Source organism: Heterodontus francisci, chromosome 36 (genome assembly GCF_036365525.1).
Source record: "Heterodontus francisci isolate sHetFra1 chromosome 36, sHetFra1.hap1, whole genome shotgun sequence".
In the NCBI taxonomy this organism is placed as follows: Eukaryota; Metazoa; Chordata; class Chondrichthyes; order Heterodontiformes; family Heterodontidae; genus Heterodontus; species Heterodontus francisci.
The window spans coordinates 6,561,149-6,581,715 of NC_090406.1; the positions used below are offsets into that span (position 1 = coordinate 6,561,149).

Genomic DNA, 20,567 nt, shown 5'->3' on the forward strand with positions numbered 1-20,567 from the left:
TCTCTTCTAAGGTTAGGACTGATGCAGAGTAAGGGGAACTTTGCATCCAATATTTCTTGTATTTGACCTGTGAGTCCTTTATGTTAACCTTCTGTGCTCAGAGTGTGGAATTAAATTGAATCCTGCATTTTTTATTTGTAACAAACTTTGGTGAATTTAATTTATCCAGAGCTCCAGCCAGCTGTCTCGAGGGCCTCAGTCGATTACAGCCAACCCCCGAGGAGTGCTGCACACGTTTAGCCAATCGTCTCAGCTGCAGAACGCAGCTCTCGTCAGCAGGCAGAGTAAGCATACTGAGAGAGCCGGGAGCAAAGGCAACACCACCACCTGGAGGAAGCAAATCACCAACACGGGTAGATCAACAAGATGCTTTCTTTATTGTTGCTGTCTGTCTCTCCACGCCCCCCTCCTCTCCCCTGCCCCCTCATCCTCCTCCTCCTCCTCCTCCCCTGCCCCCTCATCCTCCTCTCCCCCTCCCCCTCCTCTCCCCTGACCCCTCCCCATCCCTGACCCCTCCCCATCCTCTCCCCCGAACCTTGTATTTCTGGGTGGGGACTTGCTCCCAGGAAGCTGTGCAGTAATTGCAGGCCTTAAAAAGGCCTATACACTATGCAAATCCAGAGTGAAACCTTGCTGCGTGTGGTCTTAAATAGCCAAATGGCTTTCTTCCCTGCAGAGCATTCCTACATTACCCAACTTGCATTAAAATGGAACTTAACCTGGGTTCCCAGAAAGTTGCTTTACAGATCCTGCAGTTTGAAGCCTAGCCACGCCCAGTGCCTATTTCCATGTGTATTCCCTTACCCAACTACTATATAAACTAGTTCCAAGAAATGGCATAGGAAGCATTATTGTGTTGTACCTGCATCATTCAATTTAAATTATACCACCTGGTGCTGTCAGCTGCTTCCTAACCTTACCTGGGATACCTCCGGAGATGTGCTTTGAGCACAAGCATGGGTCAAGATAACGGAGAAAGAATTTGCAGTGGTCAAGACTGAGTCGATGGGAGGGGGGTCGCGAATTGAAAGGTCCGGCCAACGTGCCAACTTCCAGTCAAAAAAATAATTTGGATCTGCTCATCAGATTCCATTAATGATTTTGAGGATGTAATTTTTTTTTTGCTGCAGTGAGTAAGTTCTGACGCTTCTTTCCATTTCCAGGGGCTACCATGGCGTACGTTAGCCCGAATCTATCGATGCACAAGACAACTTCTGCCGTGGATCGTCAGCGAGAGTACCTGTTGGACATGATCCCCTCACGATCCATCAGCCAGTCAGCCACCACATGGAAATAAATCGGGGTGGGAGTAGGGGGGGTAATAGGGAAATAGCTCCGAGAGACAACTGCCTTCACTTTGCACCTCTCTTCCTTTGCTGCCACCATGCAGTCCAACAGTCAGAGGTGTGAGCCCCACGTCAACCTGGCGATTTCTCTTAGTCCTATCGGATGAAATTTGGATTTCTTTGCCTTTTGGACACTGTTCTTACACAATGTATAAGGAAAAAGTACAACATGTGACTATTTAGAAATGGGTATTCATTTTGTCGGATTGTAATGAAAGCTGTATGGGGAAATGAGATTTTTTTTTTTACTTGCTCTTTCTGTGTGTGTGTGAGTGCATCTGTCTCCATGTGAGTGCGTGTGAGTGTGTAAACGCGTTTGCGTGTGTGTGTTTCTGTTTCTCACCTTCACCGTATAAAGGGCACCATGATCGATCTCCAGTTCTACAATAGCTGTATAGTTTTTGGGGGTTTTTTCCTTCCGTTCTCATCATGACTATAAACACAATAACCCCGGGTCAATCAACATGAGGGGTCAAGTTGAGCAGAGGGCTACTGAGCCAGTTACAGTCGGGCAATTTGGAGCATTCAGTCTACAGGAACAGAGACTTTAGCTTTCAAGCATAGTGGGCAACATTGAAGGATAACCAAACAACTATGCTGTCCAACCTCTGAGAACCCTCTCCTCTCCTGTGATATATATATATTTTTTGTAACTCCCACCCTTCCATCTCTAAAGCATGCTTTCCTAGTCACTATTAAGCAAATCATGCGATTTCTCTGGGAATTCAACCCCACACCCTGCCCTGTGCCAATTTGCAAAGCAACCTCAGTTTTAATTGGAGGTTGCCTTTTTTACAATAAGAATTTGTTTTGCAGGGGAGAAATAGGTGGTTCTGCCCTACATTGTTAGAGTATGTGCAATGATGCTGGTGATTTCCAGTGTTTTTTCCTTCTCGCTCCACTGCCCACTTTCAGCCAGTGGAAGTAGCCCAGTGATTCCTTCCTTTCCTTCACAACCACCACTCCCAAAACAGCCCCATACACACATCGATGAACATCAGTCGGTTTACAAGCAGCGCGTTCAGCACTGTGGAAATAGACAGATAACCTGAGACACGGGTCATTTTCTATTGCTTTGAAAGGAGAGATTATTTCAGCAAAGTTTTGTTTTCTTTTGGGAGCTCTTTGTGAAATTATTCACTGGTGAGCCGGCTGCCCTGAATATCCATATTGGACAATGACATGACTTGAGCACAGAAGTTGCTCCATTTTGCTAAAGACACTTCAGGAGGGTGAGTAATTTTTTCTCCATTTTTATTTCATGCTCCTGCCGCCTTTCTCCCCTCCCCTATTTGGACACCTTCACTTTGGAGTGCTTAGCTAGTTATCCCATTGCTGTTGTATCCAAGGCAGATCTAGCTGCTATGTTCCCAGCATTGGATTTTTAAAGGTGCCTGGGTCTGCATTCCAAACTCATTGAGGCGGGGAGGGGCGTAGTTTTTTTTAAGGACATAAGTACACTGAGCCTCGCTAGAGTTGGAGGCCCTTTCTGCCTTTGTGCTCCCAGGCCATCTAGGTCAGTTGGACTGACCTAATGGCATAAAGCTCTAATCGATGTTAAGTCATGTGTTTACATTTGGGCAGTGACAGGAGGACAGAGGTGAGTCAAGGCTATACCAAGGGGGAAGTTTCTGCCTGAAGGCAAAGCTGGGGTGGGGAGAAAGTGGGACATTTGGTTGGCGGAGTGGGATGGGCGGGGGTGGGGGGGGTGGAGAGGCAGGGGGGAGTGGAGCGAGAGGGGTGTGGCAGACATAAAAAGCATCAACATCCACAAAGTTCAACTGTGACTGAGCAACTCTGCGCTCAATTCTGAGCTCCGAGAAGTTAGAAGTGACAGTCAATTTAGCTTGTTTATTTCTCCTTCCAGTGTGAATTTCTTTTGACCAATATTTACAGAGATTTTTATTTTCCCCTCCTTTTTGATATCCAATTAGTCATTAGGAACCAAAAAAAGATTTTGCCAGTTGTCCCTGTTTTGTTGTTGTAAATCTTAGGGTTTTTATTTGTGTATGATTGGTTAGCTGGAATGAGAAATTTAATTCCACCAAATTTAAGTTAATATTTTTGAGTGCATTTCTTGCACTGCAGAGATCAAAGTGTAACAATGCAATTTTCAGAGACCCTGACATTTGCATCTGATCAGAGTTGGCTCAACTCTCATTTGTGGAAACGGGTTGAAAAGAACATGTTTCTGATCCTATAACACACACACACGCAGGGAGGTAGGGGTTTATGCACTATTCAGTTTCTAAACCCAGCCACGTGCTCCCAGGAACTAATAAGGAACAACTGTGACTTAGGAAGTGCACCAATGCACTGCAGTACTGAGCACTACAGAAAAGGTCAGTTCCAGGTTCGATCCCAGTTTGATCTTAGCAGATGGGGGCCACCAGGAACTACATGGAGTTGCTACCCTTCGCCTCTGTGCCCCATAAGCTAGGGAAAGTGGCAGAGGTTCGTGTGCCTGTTGGCCATCCAGTAACTCCTATTGGAAAGTCCAATTGCATGTGTGGAGGTGAAGATTGATCACGAATGTTTTGCCTGACCTCTAGCTTCACTGCCCCGCCCCACCAAAATCCCCACAAACAGCGATCAAAAATCCTCGTGCTCCTCAGCCAATTCATGCATGAAGTTGCGCAACCACCTGGTTGAGGCAGAGGACTGCAGGGCTACTGTGAAATTAGGTCACGACAAGAGTTGGAGCATAAGGGAGAAGGACGAAGCTTCTACATATTGGTCACTGCTCCGGATTGCCTCCTGTATACTACTACTGTGCAGCTACCAGAACAATTTCATCCCCTCTTTTTTAAAAAAAAACATACAGCATATCCAGGAAGGTGTGTAACCATGTCAGTATGTTGTATTATTTTTGTTTGGAGTGACGAGGGGCCGGGATGGCTGGGAAGGTTGTCCGTTTTGTAACATATGGGATGGAGCTGGATAATTGGAAGTTCTGACTCTTGGGTTCTCTGATGCAATGTACATAACTGAGGTTTTTTTTTGTTGTAGAAGTTTGAGTTTGTTGCCATCTTTATTGGATGTTTACACGGTATAGCTTTCCAGATTCAGGGTGGATTGTAGACTTGGAGTGTGGGCAGAAAATAGCTCCAACTGTAATCCACCCAAGGATCGGGTTAAACCGTGTATTTTTTTTAATTGTCCCCAACTCACTCCCTCTTTTCTCACTGCCCAACGTTCTTTCTCGGGAGAGTTGGGTTCTGCTGACAGTGCCCAGTAAGCCAGTAGGAGACGTACTTTTATCCTTGAGAATTAATTGGTTCCATCATTTATCAGTCCTCCTCCTTCCCTAGCTGTTTACATACTGAAGTTGGTTGCATCAGCTGATGCAAATACTTCTTTGCGTTGTTTTGGAGAGCCATGTCTAATGTGTTAGGTTAATGTAATGCATTACAAATGATAAGCTCTGTGCCCTGCACTTTTTGCTCTCAAGGGTAATCCCTTAAGTCTGGGGTTGGTAACTCAAGGAGAACAGAAGTCAAAAATGTTCTTCTTGACGGGGCAGGTTGATAACTTCAACTTGTTGTCCACCATCCCATCTTGGGACCCCTTTCCTTCCTGCTGCTTCTCCCCCCACCCTCAAAGAAAGGAAGGGAGCAGCAGGGTGCAAGGGGTTTGACCTCTGGGACCTGGGTTCAAACCGAACCCTGCTTGGGATGAAAATCGTCTCTTGTCCACTGGCTCTTGTTAGTTTGGGGGCACTCTCAATCGATGTAGTTCCTCGTGGACATGGGTCCACACACACAGTACAATATGTTTGGACCATAACTAGACCTTTTTAATCTGGTCAGGTGAGGTCATCACCTTTTGGTTTTTGGTTTTGTGGGGAGGGGCAAGTAACGATATTCAACAATTGTTTTATACTTTGAAGGAAATGTAGTCCACAGGAGATCGTTGTGCCTCATTTGGACGCTCAGTAACAAATTGATACCAAATAAAGCGCCCAGCTTCACAGCAAGAGTTTGGATTGCAGGATAATCGGAAACCTACGACTCCCATCTTCCTCTTCGGACCCCATTCCGATTCTCTTCCTCTCCCCTTCCTCCCCTAAAGTTGGTTGTCGGAGGAAAGGGGAGGAGGGAAGAAAGAGAAACTGACAGGTATTTTTCTAGAATGAATGCAAATACCCCAAAAACCTCAAGCATATATTGTCTGTAAGCAAAAACCGTCTTCAAGTGGGAGCAACGCCGTATACGTGGAAATAACTGCAGATAACAGGACTCGAGCTGTGCAAAAGAATTTTTGTCTGCACTTTGTGTTGCCAGCAAATTTATATTCCGGGTGACTGAAGTCCCAAGTGTCGATCTTCTGGACCTTCTATTTACTGTGACTATAGCCTTTGATAGAAGTTTCAAAGAAATTGCTCGAGATGCCCATTCCCACTGAAGCCCTGCTGGGGAATTTAAATCCATGCTTGAAATGGATTATGTATATTGTATTGTGAGGGATTTTTAGCATTTGAATGACAAATAAACAGGACAAACAGCATCGTGGCACCACTGTCTGTTCTTCACGGCATTTCTTTTTGTGTAAACTTGGGCTCCTGAAGTTGAGAATATCGGTGGGGATGAATGAAGATTTTCCCAATTCAGCACCTAATGCCGAGCATGCTCAGGTAAGCTATAGTACTTTAGATAGAGTGAAGCTGCCTCTACACTGTCCCATCAAGCACTCCCAGGGCAGGTACCTCACATATTAGAGTAAAGCTCCCTCTACACTGATAATGCTAACTCCAAGATTCAATGGTTTTTAGGAGGGTCTCAGAAGAGGTATGTGGAGGAATTTAGGGAGTAAATTCCAAAGGTTTGGACTCTGCTAGCTGAAGGCACATTCTCACAAGCTGCTGGAGTCAGTCATTGGGTTGTTGGGATGAGAGTGGAAGCTATGAACGCATTAATACACTGATGAGAATTTTTAAATTTGAGGCATTGAGGGAGTGTTGGACACCAAGGTAAATCAGCAAAGACAGAGGGCACGTTCAAGCTGCGTGGCTGAATATTTGAAGATTTAGATGTACTATACAGAGAGAGGCTTTTCTTTAACGTCCAATGAGAAATGCTGTAGAATGGTCAAGGAGGCCTCTTTGTATGAACTTCCACCTTTGTACTGAAGGGTTAGCCCCTTCTGGCCTTATGCAGTGGGTCTGCCATTTTGGTAGTTGTGAAGCAGTGTTCTGTAGTTCTAAAGAACACTGCTTAAATTCTACTTGGAAAAGCTGCACAGAATGGTGTGCAATCCGTAAGAGGGATTTTAAATAGTTTAAAATATAATTTTAAATAGAGGCATCTGGTGGGTTATTCCAGGCTTTTTGTCCACTCCAACCAGGATCTCAAAATTCATACACAGGACCAATAAACCAAGGAAGAAATAAAAACTGAAAAAGAACAAAAATTAGCTGTAAGGGCTGGTTTATCCCAGCTTGAGGGCTATTGATCATAATTCACACAGTGGACAGGAAGGTACATACGAATTAGGAATAGGTCACTCATCCCCTCGAGCCTGCTCTGCCATTCAATAAGATCATGGCTGATCTGATTATAACCTCATTCCCACTTTCCCCCAATAACCTTTTCACCCCTTGCTTATCAAGAATCTTATCGACCTCTGCCTTAAGAATATTCAAAGACTCTGCTTCCACTGCCTTTTGAGGAAGAGAGTTCCAAAGACTCACGATCCTCAGAGAAAAAAATTCTCCTCATCTGTCTTAAATGGGCAACCCCTTCATATTTAAACAGTACTCCTAGTTCTAGATTCTCCCACAAGGGGAAACATCCTTTCCACATCCACCCTGTCAAGACCCCTCAGGATCTTGTATATTTCAATCAAGCCGCCTCTTACTCTTGTAAATTCCAGCAGATGCAAGCCTAGCCTGTCCAAGCTTTCCTTATCAGGCAACCTGCCTATTCCAGGTATTAGTCTTGTAAACCTCTGAACTGTTTCCAACGCATTTACATCCTTAAATAAGGAGACCAATACTGTACACGGTACTTCATATGTCGTCTCAACAATGCCCTGTATTGCTGAAGCATAACCTCCCTACTTTTGTATTCAATTCCTCTTACAATAAACCATAACATTCTATTAGCTTTCCTAATTACTTGCTGAACCTGCATACTAACCTTTTATGATTCATACACTCAGACACCCAGATCCCTCTGCATCTCAGAGCTCTGCAATCTCTCGCCATTTAGATTATATGCATTTTTATTCTTGCCAAAATGGACAATTTCACATTTCCTATACTCCATTTGCTAGATCTTTGCCCACTCACTTAACCTCTCTATCCCTTTGTAGCCTCCTTATGTCCTCTTCACAACTTATTTTCCTACCTATCTTTGTGTCATCAGCAAATTTAGCAACTATACCTTCGGTCCCTTCATCCAAGACATCGATATAAATTATAAAAAGTTGAGGTCCCAGCACTGATACCTGCGGCACACCACTTGTTACATATTGCCAACCAGAAAATGAGCCTTTTATGCCTACTGTCTTTCCTGTTAGCTAGCCAATCTCTATCAATGGCAATATGTTACCCCCTACACCATGAGCTTTTATTTTTCTGCAATAACCTTTGATGTGGCACCTTATCAAATGCCTTGTGAAAATCGAAGGAAGTATAGTATATCCACCGGTTCCCCTTCATCCACAGCACATGTTACTACTACTTTATCTGTAAAGCACATTGGGATATCCAGAGGTTGTGAAAGGAACTCTGTAAATAGGAGACTTTTCTTTCAATGAGGAATGAATCAGTGCTTACCTAATTGGCTGTAACTACACAATGTTGCTTATGGGGCTGTCAACAAATCCGTAGCTGCAAATCTCACCAACTCTGAACCAAATGCTACAGGCCTTTTCAATCTGACTCAGAAAACTGACAATTCCATTTTTGTACCTCGTTCCTGTTACTAACTAAATGGCATTCCTGAAATTGTTAAGTACTGTCCCCAGTGTTATACAGTGACAGACCTGTATCCACTAGTAATGTACACCAGTGTTATACAGTGGCAGACCTGTATCCACTAGTAATGTACCCCAGTATTATACAGTGACAGACCTGTATCCACTAGTAATGTACCCCAGTATTATACAGTGACAGACCTGTATCCACTAGTAATGTACCCCAGTGTTATACAGTGACAGACCTGTATCCACTAGTAATGTACCAACTGTGGCTCAGTTGGTAGTACTCACCTCTCAGCCAGAAGGTTGTAGGGTCACAAAAATATAGGCTGACCCTTCTATGCAGTACTGAGGGACTGTTGCATTGTCAGAATGTCCTCTTTCAGATGCAACATTAAATTGAGGCCCCATCTGCTGTCTCAAGGGGGCGTAAATGATCCAATGTCCCTAATTTGAAGAAGTGCAGGGGTGCTAACCCTCAGTCTATATCTCAAAACGGATTATCTGGTCATTATCACATTGCTGTTTGTGGGAGCTTGTGTGCAAAGTGGCTGCCATGTTCCCTACATTACAGCAGCAATTACATTTCAAAAATTACTTCATTGGTGGTGAAGTGCTTTGGGATGCCCTGATGTGAAAGGCGCTGAATAAAATAAGTCTTTTACCCAAGACTTCTACCCATCAGTACTGAACTCCGGTATTATACAAGTGACAATGCTGTGCATTAGTGGTATACAGTGATGGTGCTGCATCCCAGTGTTATACTGTGGCAGTAGTTCTGCCACTTACCCATTACTGATTTATAATGACTGCTCATCCCCAATGCATTAGATTCAAAATCCTTATCCTTATTGATAAATCCTTCCATGATCTCACCGCATCCTATCTCCAGTCTGCTCCAGATCTATAATCGCCTCTCAAACAACTGTTCTTTTGACTCTAGCTTGGTGTGTATCCCTCTGGCTGAAATTTCAGCCTACCTTGTCCAACTCTTTGGAACCTCTGTCCCTACACCTCATCACCATCCCCTCCAGTTTTAACTAATTCATCAAGATCTATCTTTCTGGCCTAGTGTTTAGTCACTCCTCCTCATCTATCCCAAATATTTCAAGTGTCAGTTCTTTATACACCTATATGTGAAGCGTCTAATGATATTTGAATACATCAAAGGCACAACGTAGGTTGTTATTGTTAAAATCATATAATATGGTTCATGCAGTAGAGTTGTTCCAGGTTTGAAGCCAACCATGCTCGATGGGTTGGAAACTGGTGGGATACACTAGACGCAAGTCCTCATTTTGTGTGTTATGATTTAGCAAATCAAAAAATAAAACCGTTGTAGAAATGGATAAAATGAAAGCTCTGGAAATAGAGAAGGTGAAATAGAAAGGTTAATGCCCCTGGTGCAATCCAAAGGATCACCCTTGCCTTTTCTCCTTTTAGACTCTGCTGGACCTGCTGTGAACCTGCAGCATTTCCTGTGCTAAATGCCTGGAGCCACTGCTTGATAAAGTTCTTCCTGTTCACCCAAGAGGCATTGCCTAGTCACAAAAAGATCTTTGTGTTTAGAAGTGTCAAAACTGGCTGCTGGTATAAACTGCATGCGGGAAAGAAAGACTTGCATTTCTATAACGCCTTTCACAACCACAGGATGTTCTAAAGCATTTTATAGCCAACAAAATACTTTTGAAGTATAATGTAGGACATGTGGTAGACAATTTTTGCATAGCAAGATCCCACTAACAGCAATGTGATGGTGAAGGGATCATCTGTTCCTTTTCCAGTTCTGATGAAAGGTCACTGACCTGAAACGTTAACTCTGTTTCTCTCTCCACAGATGCTGCCAGACCTGCCGAGCATTTCCAGCACTTTCTGTTTTTATTTCAGATTTCCAGCATCTGCAGTATTTTGCTTTTATTTATCTGTTTTAGTGATGTTGGTTGTTGGCGAAATATGGGCAGGACACAGCTCTTCTAAACAGTGCCATGGAATTTTTTATGTCCATCTGAGAACAGACAGGACCTATTCTCAACATCCCATCTGAATGACAGCACGTCTGACGATGCAGCACTGCCGCCGTATTGGTGGTCCCTGTATCGATCACGACAGATTAAATAGGAACACTGTTCACCTATCGCCACTTGTGCACACTGGTTTATATTGGCTTCCAGTCCAGCAACACCTCAAGTTTAAAATTCTCATCCTTATTTTCAAATTCCTCCAGGGCCTCGCCCCTCCCTATCGCAGTAACCCCCTTCCAACCCTACAACCTTCTGAGATCTCTGCACTCCTCCAATTCTGGCCTCTTGCACATTCCTAATTTTAAATACTCCACCACTGGCGGTTGTGCCTTCAGCTGCCTGGTCCCCAAGATGTGGAATTTTCTCCCCTAAACTCTCCTCCTATAAGAGGTTTTTTGAAACTTGCTTCTTTGCCCAAGCTCTTGGTCCTCTGTCCTAAAATCTCTCTATGTGGCTCAGTGTCAAATTTTGTTTGATTTTACGCCTGTGATGTGCCTTGGGAGATTTTGCTGTGTTAAAGATGTTATATTAAATACAAGGTGTCACGTGGGGTAGATTTAGTGACTTGTTAAATAATCTTTGAGACAATGAACCCGTGTTGCAGCCAAGGCCAGTCATGCTCCCCTTGGCTGATTTTAAAGGTAAGGACGGAGGGTTAGACAGATTGTACATATAGAGAGGGGAAGTGGGGATTGGCCTGAGACATGCACCAGGGGCCTCAAAGCTATTGTCTTTGTGGGTGAGTAACACGGAGACTGGAGGGTGCCACATATCCAAATTAAAGCTGTGTTCCCATTAATTTGCATTGATCCTCAGTCGCTGATATACTAACAAAGCTTCGTGCCCTGATTGTGGATTTGAGCAATGAGACAACAGTGGCAAGAACAGCCTTTCCAAACTTCCAGATCCATAAAACACAAAACCAGTCAAACCATAAGCAGTGATAAGACAGATGGAGAGGAGCTCTCCCAATGTCCTGGGCCAACATTCAATCTTTAACAAACTAACTGATCAGTCATTGTGTTTGATATTTGTGGGATCTTGCTGTGAATGCAATGGCTGCTGCCTAAACAACAACAGTGATTACATTCCAAAAGATAATTAATTGGTTGTGAAGCATTTTAGGGCATTCTGAGGACATGAATGGCACAGTATAAAATCAATTTTTTTTTCTTTGATTTGCCAGGGTTCGGGGAGATTCTGGTTGGACACCCAGAAAATAGAAAAAACACTCTTCTAATATTTCCTCAGTGTTGACTGCTGTGGTAATACAGTTGTGGACTGAGGTCACTGATGCATTTGAAGCAATTAGGTATGATTCTGAAGAGACAAGAGATGGAGGGACATGGTAGGTATAAGGTGAGAAATTGGGATTGATGGATATGGTGAGTAACTGGGTTTGAGGGACATGGTGAGTGGGATTGAGAAATATGGTGAGAAGGTGGGTAAGCAGGGACCAGATAGGGTAGGAAACCTAGAACCCACTCCAAAACAAAACTTTCTTTGCTTTGAAGGCAGCAGGACTCATTGTTTGGCTCAGTTTCATGAGTATAGAACTGATCCTGTCCTCGTCTACATCACATAGGGGACTTGCCAGTCTCTAACCTGAAGCCAGGCCAATTTTCTTTTCTTCTGTTCACCTCCTTAGCTCACGTGAGCCTAGGCCAATCTCACTTCCCCACAAAGATAAATCTCATCCTTCACCATAGGCCAGATCATCGGATGGAAGGTCGGGATTTGGCACTTGTGGTCCGGTCATTTTCAAGAGGTAGTGGCACACAAAAGAGAGGCCCAAAAAAAAGGCACTCTCTGTGATATCACCAGCTTAGCAACAGTGAAAAGCCCATTCTGACCTCACTCACTTGGCAACGGGCCTATTTAAGTCCCTTCCTGGGACCAGCCTGTGTATGTGTGTGCCGATCCTGCCTTTCCTACGTACAATTATGTAGAATTTATGTTTTTCTCGCCCCAAATAATCAGTAGCAAAGATGTTCTCTCACCAACCCAATGCCGTGGTTCAATGTCTGAGCTGCCGGTTTAGCTGGAACTTGATGCCACAGGTTGTGGACCAGCTGTGAATAACCTTTAACAAACTAGGAGGGTTGCATTGGAGTGCACACTTGACCAAGGTGACTTTGCACTAGTCACAGCGGAAATCGGTTGAGCACTCTGCAAACAGAATCTTGAGAGGTAAGTAGACAGCACTGAAGGCCTGACACAATGGTGGGTTGAGTTTGATTGAACTACAGGCAGATGTTGGGAGGAGAGGAATAGTACAGATGCAGCCTGAGAGACTGACAGTCAGTGTCTTTAATGAATAACACTGAAGGTTGTCATTGGTGCTATTTTATCTTTTTTTGACCTCAATAAGGTGAGGGATGGAGCATTTTAATTTTGCGCACCCACTGTCAACAGCAACCAGGTACCAAAGGAATTAGATGCAGAGTAAAGCTCCCTCTACACTGTAGAGGAAGGTAATTTGCCCCATCTTAGCTCATCAGTCAAGAACTGGGGCTAAAAGTGTTAAATTATGCAGACAGGTTGCATAAACTTAAACCTGTATTCCCTCAAGTATAAAAGATTGTGTTTAAGATGAATAAAGGAGTTCAAAGGGTAGATAGAGATAAAGTCCAGAAAAACGGGACATAACCTTAAAATTAGAGCTGGGCCATTCAGGGGGGATGTCGGGAAGTATTTCTTAACAATAGATTTTTGTTGGGTAGAGGCAGTAAGGGTTACAGAACCAAGGCAGGTAGATGGAGTTGAGATGCATATCAGCTTTGATTGAATTGAATGGGATAGCAGGCTTAAGGGGCTGAATGGCCTCCTCCCATTGCTATTTTGTTGCAATATCCTACCCAGAATTAACTGTGCATGTGAAGAAAAGTGACTTGTATCTGTCCTAAATTTTCCTTTTGTCAGTTTGAGTCGCCGTATCCTTCAGTCGTGGTTTAATTTGAAGTCATGTCCTCGATTTACCTTATCGCTAGGTGATCCTCTTAGATCAGCCAGCCTGGGGTGAGTGATGGGTGAAACAGGACTCGGTGCGGGTTATAATACAGGGCAGCTGAGCTTTGAATGAGCTGAAGTTTGCGGAGAGTGGACTACGGGAGGTTGGACAGTAGAGTCCTGGAATATTCCATACAAGTTGCAACATTGGAGCGGGAGTAGCTCCGAGGAAATTCCCGACCGATGTTATGTAGTCAAGCACGTTAGTTAGTTTTCTGCACATCAAGATCTCACAAACAGCAATGAGTTAAGGACCAGTTAATCTGGGTTTTATTGTACATATATTTGAGGGATGAATGTTGGCCAGGACTCCTTGCTGTTCTTTCACTAGTGGCGATGGGATGGTTTTACATGCACCTGAGAGGGTCTTTGGGACCTCATGCAAAAGAAGGAACCTTCGATACTGGAGGGAAAATTTTAAAAACGAAAGCAAACTACTTAGAAAGACATGGATCTTAATTTCACAACATGAGGGAGGTTTGGACACATGGAAGGACCAAATCAAACTCAAAATTGGTGACTCTGGTGAAAAAGATTAATGAGATATAGAATTGCTTCCAAATTAGACAGCCAGTCTGAAGCAGAGCAAGTTGCTCTATTCCTTTGGAGCAATGTTATTTCAAGACAAGTTATTAATGAGACATCAGACAAATTTGATGAAGTTTTAAAAGTTATCAGGCAAGCGCCCCACCTGCCAAGACTGAGGCACACATAAATTCGCCACATGAAGATTAAAATTTAAAATTGCAAGCCCCTGACTGGAAAGACGTTTGCATAGTAACAGACAGTGCTGGAACAAAGAGGACCCAGTTGTTGCTTCCCCAATACACAGAAGAAGTGGTCAGACCAGTTTTAGTCATATGACTAACTGGCTGTTGCAAAGGTTGGAACTGAGTGTTTTAAATTGGAAAAAACAGGATTTGAACTCGCAAAGCCATGTGCTCCGGTTGGAACAGAACGTCCTCTCCAGTCCTGCCTGCCTCCATTTCTTTCCCATGGAACAGAATCTTGGGAAAATACGTGAACCTCAAAGAGAGAATTGGAAAGCTGTGAACAAGGATTCACAAAGGAGGAGCTGAAAACACTGTTTACAATTAAACCCTGGTACAATGAGACCAAGTGAAGACAGCAAAAGACCCCGAGATACCTGTTTTTAACAGAAATTTGTGTTTTGAGCTCCCCTTTGTGAATTCTTGTTCACAGCTTTCCAATTATAAGACAAAGAAACAAATTCTCACAGGTTTTCTGAGGTTTAGAGAAGAAAGATGAATTTTTTTAAAAACAAACTCTCATATGGTTAATGCCCACGGATATGACATGCCCACGCCAACATGCACATGCGACACTCACATGCAAATAGGGACAGAAAAGGGGAGAGGAAAATATAGTAGAGGGGGGTTTGAGGCAATATCAGAAGTTTCTTGTTTACTGTGCTTCACTTGATTGTAAGTAGTCTTGCTGTTCGTCGGGGCCCAGTGTTGTTCTTAAACCTTGTTCACATAGGAGATTTTTCTCTCTTTGAGGTTCACGTCTTTTCACAAGATTCAGTTCTGTGGGAAAGAGATGGAGGCAAGCAGCACTGAAGAGGAGGTTCTGTTCCAACCTGGAGCACGCGGCTTTCCGAGTTCAAATCCTGTTTTCTCCAATTTAAAGTTCCAACCCCTGCAACAGCCAGTTAGTCATGTGACTAAAACTGGTCTGACCACTTCTGTGTAGTGGGGAAGCAGTGACTGTGTCCCCTTTGTTCCAACGCTGTCTGTTATTATGCAAATGTCTTTCCAGTCGGGCTTGCAATTTTAAGTTTTAATGTCAATGTGGTAAAATAATGTGTGCCTCAGTCTTGGCAGGTGGGGGCTTGCCTTACATACGCCTTCGATATATATTTCAACCTGAGGAGCAATAAGATTCTGGAAAGGGCAAAATCTAACAAAAGAGTCCAGAAACCACATGAAACAGTTGATGCTTATCTTGATGACCTTTACAGGCTGCCTGAAGGATGCAAATATGGAGACCTAAAAGCAGAATTAATATGAGACCACATTGTAGTAAGTATTGCTGATGAATCCCTTTTGGATTTATTGCAGTCTTAAGGAAGACCTCACCCTAGACAAAGCAATACCGCTGGTGAGACAAGTAGAGGTCCGGAAAAGAACAGAGTAATGCTGACAGGTGAAGAAACCCTTGCTTCAGGAAACCTCCAGCGACTGTTCAGTTCTTTGAGGCTGTAAAAGAAGCACCAGAGAAAGGAGGTACACTGGGGGGGGGATGCAAGATGACATGAAACCCTGCCCAGCACTAAGGCACCAAAAAGACCCATAGGCACAAACAGCATCCAGCAAACAAAGCAGAATGCTTCCACTGTAAGAAAATAGGGCATTTTGGGAAGATGTGCCAAAGTAAAATCTCTACTCACACAGTTTTGAAAGAAAAAGTCTTCACGCATAGAGCTGTTGTTGAAGTTGATAAATCAGAAAGCTTCCTTGGTGAAATCAATGACCCTAATCAAGCATTCTGGTCTGCAATACATATGTCAACAGACAGATCACTAATTTTAAAGTAGACATTGGAGCAAGTGTAATGGTTTTATCAGACAATGAACCATGGTTATCAACGCATTACCTGCAACCAGCAGAAACTCAGCTACATGGCCCAGGAGGGATTGAACTGAAAGTCAAAGGAAAGCTACAGGCAACACTCCAGTACAAGGGAAAGCAGATATTGGAAACGGTATATGTTCTACGGAATCACGAATTCTCTCTCTTAAGCAGAGGAGCTTGTATTGAAAAGTGGAAGAAGTTACTTCCAGGAGTCACTTCCAAAAAGACTTTCCAAAATTATTTACTGGTCTAGGAAGAGTTAAGACCGAATATAGTATTAAGTTGCAAAAAGATGCTAAACCTGTATGTCTTTAATGCCTAGGAAGATACCACACCCACTAATGAAGCAAGTCCAACATCAGCTAGAAGAGATGACCAGGAAAGGAGTCATTTCTCCTGTCGCTGAACCTACAGAGTGATGCTCTGGAATGGTTCCAGTTTCTCAACTTAACGGTACTCTTCACATTTGTGTAGTCTTAACTTAATAAGGCTGTGGCAAGATAAGTTCATCCAAAGTCCTCAGTAGACGAAAGCTTGGCAAAGTTATCCAAAAATACCACGTTCACAAAGCTGGATGCGAAAAGTGGCTTTTGGCAAATTCAGTTGGATGAGGTCGAGGTTATTGACAACCTTCATCACTCCATTCGGAAGATTTTGTTTTAATTGTTTACCATTCAGCATAACATCAGCACTGGAAATATTCCAAAGAACTATGTCGAACATTTTACAGGGCCTCAAAAGAATAATCTGCTATGTGGAAGAGATCTTAGTCCACGGTGAATTCACTGAACGACATGACCTGAGGGTTAGAGCAGTTTCGAATAATCTACAAGGGAAGGCCTGGCACTTCATGAAAAGTGTGAATTCTCGAAAACTTCTGTTCATTTCTTAGGACACATTGTCAATTGCAAGGGCATAATGGCTGATCTGCAAAAGACGAGAGCCATTAGTGAATTCCCACTTCCTACTTCTGTCCAAGGTCTTCAACGGTTCCTTGGAATGGTAAAATGTTTACCCAATCTAGCGCAAGTTACTCAATCCTTAAGACAACTATTAAGGAAAGCTCAAGCATTGTGTTGGGATGCACATCAGGAGCAAGCATTGCAAAGGATCCAGGAAATGCTGATATCGCCAGATACCTTAGCACATTATAAAGTCCTTACTACTGGCCATAATTGCAGCAGATTCCTCATTTACAGGGTTAGGGGCACTCTTTTTTTTCAAGAACAACCGGATAGATGTCAAAGACTGGTTTATTATGCATATAGAGCATTGACTGAGACAAGGGACACCATCATAGAGAAAGAAGATCTTGCAGTCACGCGGGCTTGTGAGAAGTTCCCAGATTTTATTAGCAGCTTAAAGGTGGTCATAGAGACCACAAACCCTTAGTTTCCTTACACGATGAAAAGGAACTGACTAGGCTGCCTCTGAAAATCCAGAGATTCCGGTCGAGACTAATGAGATTCACGTACGAAACTGTATATGTACAGGACAAGCTACAAACGACAGCAGATGCATTGTCCAGAGCTACTGTCAACCATCCTACACAACAGGATATTAACTTTACTAATGAGATTGAGTCATATTCTCAGTTCACTGCATTACAATGGCCGGCAAGCTCAAAAAAGCTCCAAGAAATTCATTATGCTCATATGCAAGATGAGGAATGCACCTGTATCCGCCAATATTGCACACACAGTTGGCCGCAGCAGCGTCCCAGTAGTAAGATGATTAACATCTTCTTTGAAAATGAAAACACTTTATGATTGTGGATGATTTGCTGCTCTATGACGAAAGCCTGGTGATTCTAGATTCACTACGGGTAGACGTCTTGGAGAAAATACACCAGGGCCACATGGGTATAACAAAATGCAGAGTACAAGCTCAGTCATCCGTGTGGTGGCTGGGAATATCGAGAGATATCGAAGAAATTATTTCTAATTGCCAGGTAAGCGCCGTGCACAGACAGAATCAGTGGGAACCCCTTATCTCGACCCAATTTCCAACCAGACTGTGGGAACGTCTGGGGATGGATCTATTCATGTTTAATGGAAAATCCTACCTGATAGTCATCGACTATTTTTAAGGTGAATTGAACTCAAATATTTGTACACAATGACTACTGAGACAGTCATTTGAGCTTTATCGAAGATCTTGGCAACACTTTTCACTCCTGACCAGATAGTTTCTGATAAGGGACCGCAATTGGCAAATGACTACTTTATGCACTTTGCAGAAAACTGTGGATTTGTACATCTTACAAGTTTCCCTGGATATCTTCAATCTAATGGGGAAGCTGAGAGAGGAGTCAGAACTATCAAAGCAATGTTAAAGAAGAATGAAGATTTTCAAACAGCACTCCTAAACTATAACTCTACTGTTGATGAATGAAGCTCAAAACACAACTTCCCATTCTACCCAAACAATTACTACCAAGGCTAGATGTCCAGGATTATCAGAGAGTTCAAGACAGAGAAAAGTCTTACTGAAAGCAACAAGCTTTTAATTATAATAGGAAATATTGTATCAGGAACCTACCTAAGTTGATGGAAGGAGAAAGGTATGGGTACGAGACCAAGACAGAGAAGAAGTAATCATCCAGAGAGATGATAATCAACAGAGATCGTATTTAGTACTTCAGAAGGTACTATAAGAAGAAACATGAGAAATCTTATTTCTATTCATCAATGACGTCAATCAGTCATACGTTTGGACAAACCAGATGTGAACCTGAGATTCAGAAAACATTGGATACTACAAGCTTCAATGAAGGTACCGCATCTGACAACACCACGATCAGGGAGAGTTGTGAAGCCTCTTGGCAGATTGAATCTGTGATGTCGGAGACTTGGGGGGCGGGGAGGGAGATGGGGTAGTATGTAAAAATATATATATATTTATGGATAAAGACTTGGATGTTGTATAAGGGTTTGAAAGGGTTAATGTTTGAGACAAAAACAAGAAATGCTGGAACCACTCAGCAGGTCTGGCAGCATCTGTGAAAAGAGAAGCAGAGTTAACGTTTCGGGTCAGTGACCCTTCTTTGGAACTGACAAATATTAGAAAAGTCACAGGTTATAAGCAAGTGAGGTGGGGGTGGGGCAAGAGATAACAAAGGAGGTGTAGATTGGACCAGGCCACATAGCTGACCAAAAGGTCACGGAGCAAAGGCAAACAATATGTTAATGGTGTGTTGAAAGACAAAGCATTAGTACAGATTAAGTGTTAGTGCACTGAATATTGAACAACAAGTGCAAACCTGAAAAAAAAAAAGTGGGTACGCAAACTGAACAAACTAAGATGAAATGAAATAAATGCAAAAAAAAAAGATTGTAAAAAATGTAAAAAAAAAGAAAAATAAATAACTAAAAATGAAAGTAAAATGGGGGGGCTGTCATGCTCTGACATTCTTTTTTACATTTTTTACAATCTTTTTTTTTTTGCATTTATTTCATTTCATCTTAGTTTGTTCAGTTTGCTTACCCACTTTTTTTTTTTCAGGTTTGCACTTGCTGTTCAATATTCAGTGCACGAACACTTAATCTGTACTAATGCTTTGTCTTTCAACACACCATTAACATATTGTTTGCCTTTGCTCCGTGACCTTTTGGTCAGCTATGTGGCCTGGTCCAATCTATACCTCCTTTGTTATCTCTTGCCCCACCCCCACCTCACTTGCTTATAACCTGTGACTTTTCTAATATTTGTCAGTTCCAAAGAAGGGTCACTGACCCGAAACGTTAACTCTGCTTCTCTTTTCACAGATGCTGCCAGACCTGCTGAGTGGTTCCAGCATTTCTTGTTTTTATTTCAGATTTCCAGCATCCGCAGTATTTTGCTTTTATTTTAATGTTTGAGACAGTGTGAGGAATACCTGCCATCACAATGAGGCAAGAAATCACATGTGACAGAGACTTGAAGCTTCAGAAGCCATACAGACTTATGTAAAGCTGTATATAGTTAAAATGTAATAAACGATTTAATGTTAAAATTACTGAAGACTCAGTAATCTCTCCTAGCTGGACTAACCAAACCTACAATGGTGGCAGACTAACTGTAGTATAAGGGTTAATCTTGAGAGAATATAAAGATTACTGCCCACTAGGATGAGATAACAGATCATGTGGGAGAGACTCAAGAGCAGTTACAGTGTGGCTTTTGAAGGAGACACACAGGCTAGTGTGGAGTGTATATAATTACTGTACAAAAAGATTAATGTTTAAACAGAACCGCTCTGGCTAGACGCTATACGGTGGCAGCATAAAGAACCAAATATATAATATGGTGAACAGCGCTGGATACGAAGTTCAATACCCAGAAGAGAAAATTTGAAGCAACAATCATCCTTCAGACAGAATAGAAGAAACTTTAAAACAAGTAGCGGAAGGGAAAAAACAAATTACATATCGTAGAAGGTGGAGAAAAGCTCCATAGAACAGAAGTGTGGCTGAAAAGCAAGCGATCGGGTGAATCATTGTGCTGATGATTGAGAAATCCCGTTTTAAAAAAAATATATAAAATATAAAAAAGCAAATGAAACACTGTCAAGCACCTGCTACACTCCATCAAAGCAAGCTAGCCCAAAAATTGAAGAGTTTCTTAAAATGGAACACGTTTAAAAAGTCTTTAAATTTTTTTTAAATGGATCAAAAATTGGGAGTGCCAGTGTT

General features: G+C 42.6%; 2 protein-coding genes across 18 annotated transcripts in view; both read left to right on the forward strand.

The window, feature by feature from the left end:
- The window catches only part of gatad2ab (GATA zinc finger domain containing 2Ab), a 151,036-nt gene extending 145,186 nt beyond the window's left edge, over positions 1-5,850 (forward strand). For all 17 annotated transcript variants that reach the window (XM_068016042.1, XM_068016056.1, XM_068016057.1 and 14 more), the window contains 2 exons: positions 170-353; positions 1,164-5,850. In XM_068016042.1, coding sequence (XP_067872143.1) covers positions 170-353; positions 1,164-1,297 — 318 coding nt within the window. In that variant the 3' untranslated portion in view covers positions 1,298-5,850. The remainder of the gene's footprint in view (positions 1-169; positions 354-1,163) is intronic.
- Positions 5,851-5,890: 40 nt separating this feature from the next.
- armc6 (armadillo repeat containing 6) overlaps positions 5,891-20,567 on the forward strand; it is a 55,229-nt gene continuing 40,552 nt past the window's right edge. Inside the window, exons 1-2 of the mRNA XM_068016060.1 lie at positions 5,891-5,979; positions 11,475-11,647. The gene's annotated coding sequence lies outside the window, so the exon portion shown is untranslated. The remainder of the gene's footprint in view (positions 5,980-11,474; positions 11,648-20,567) is intronic.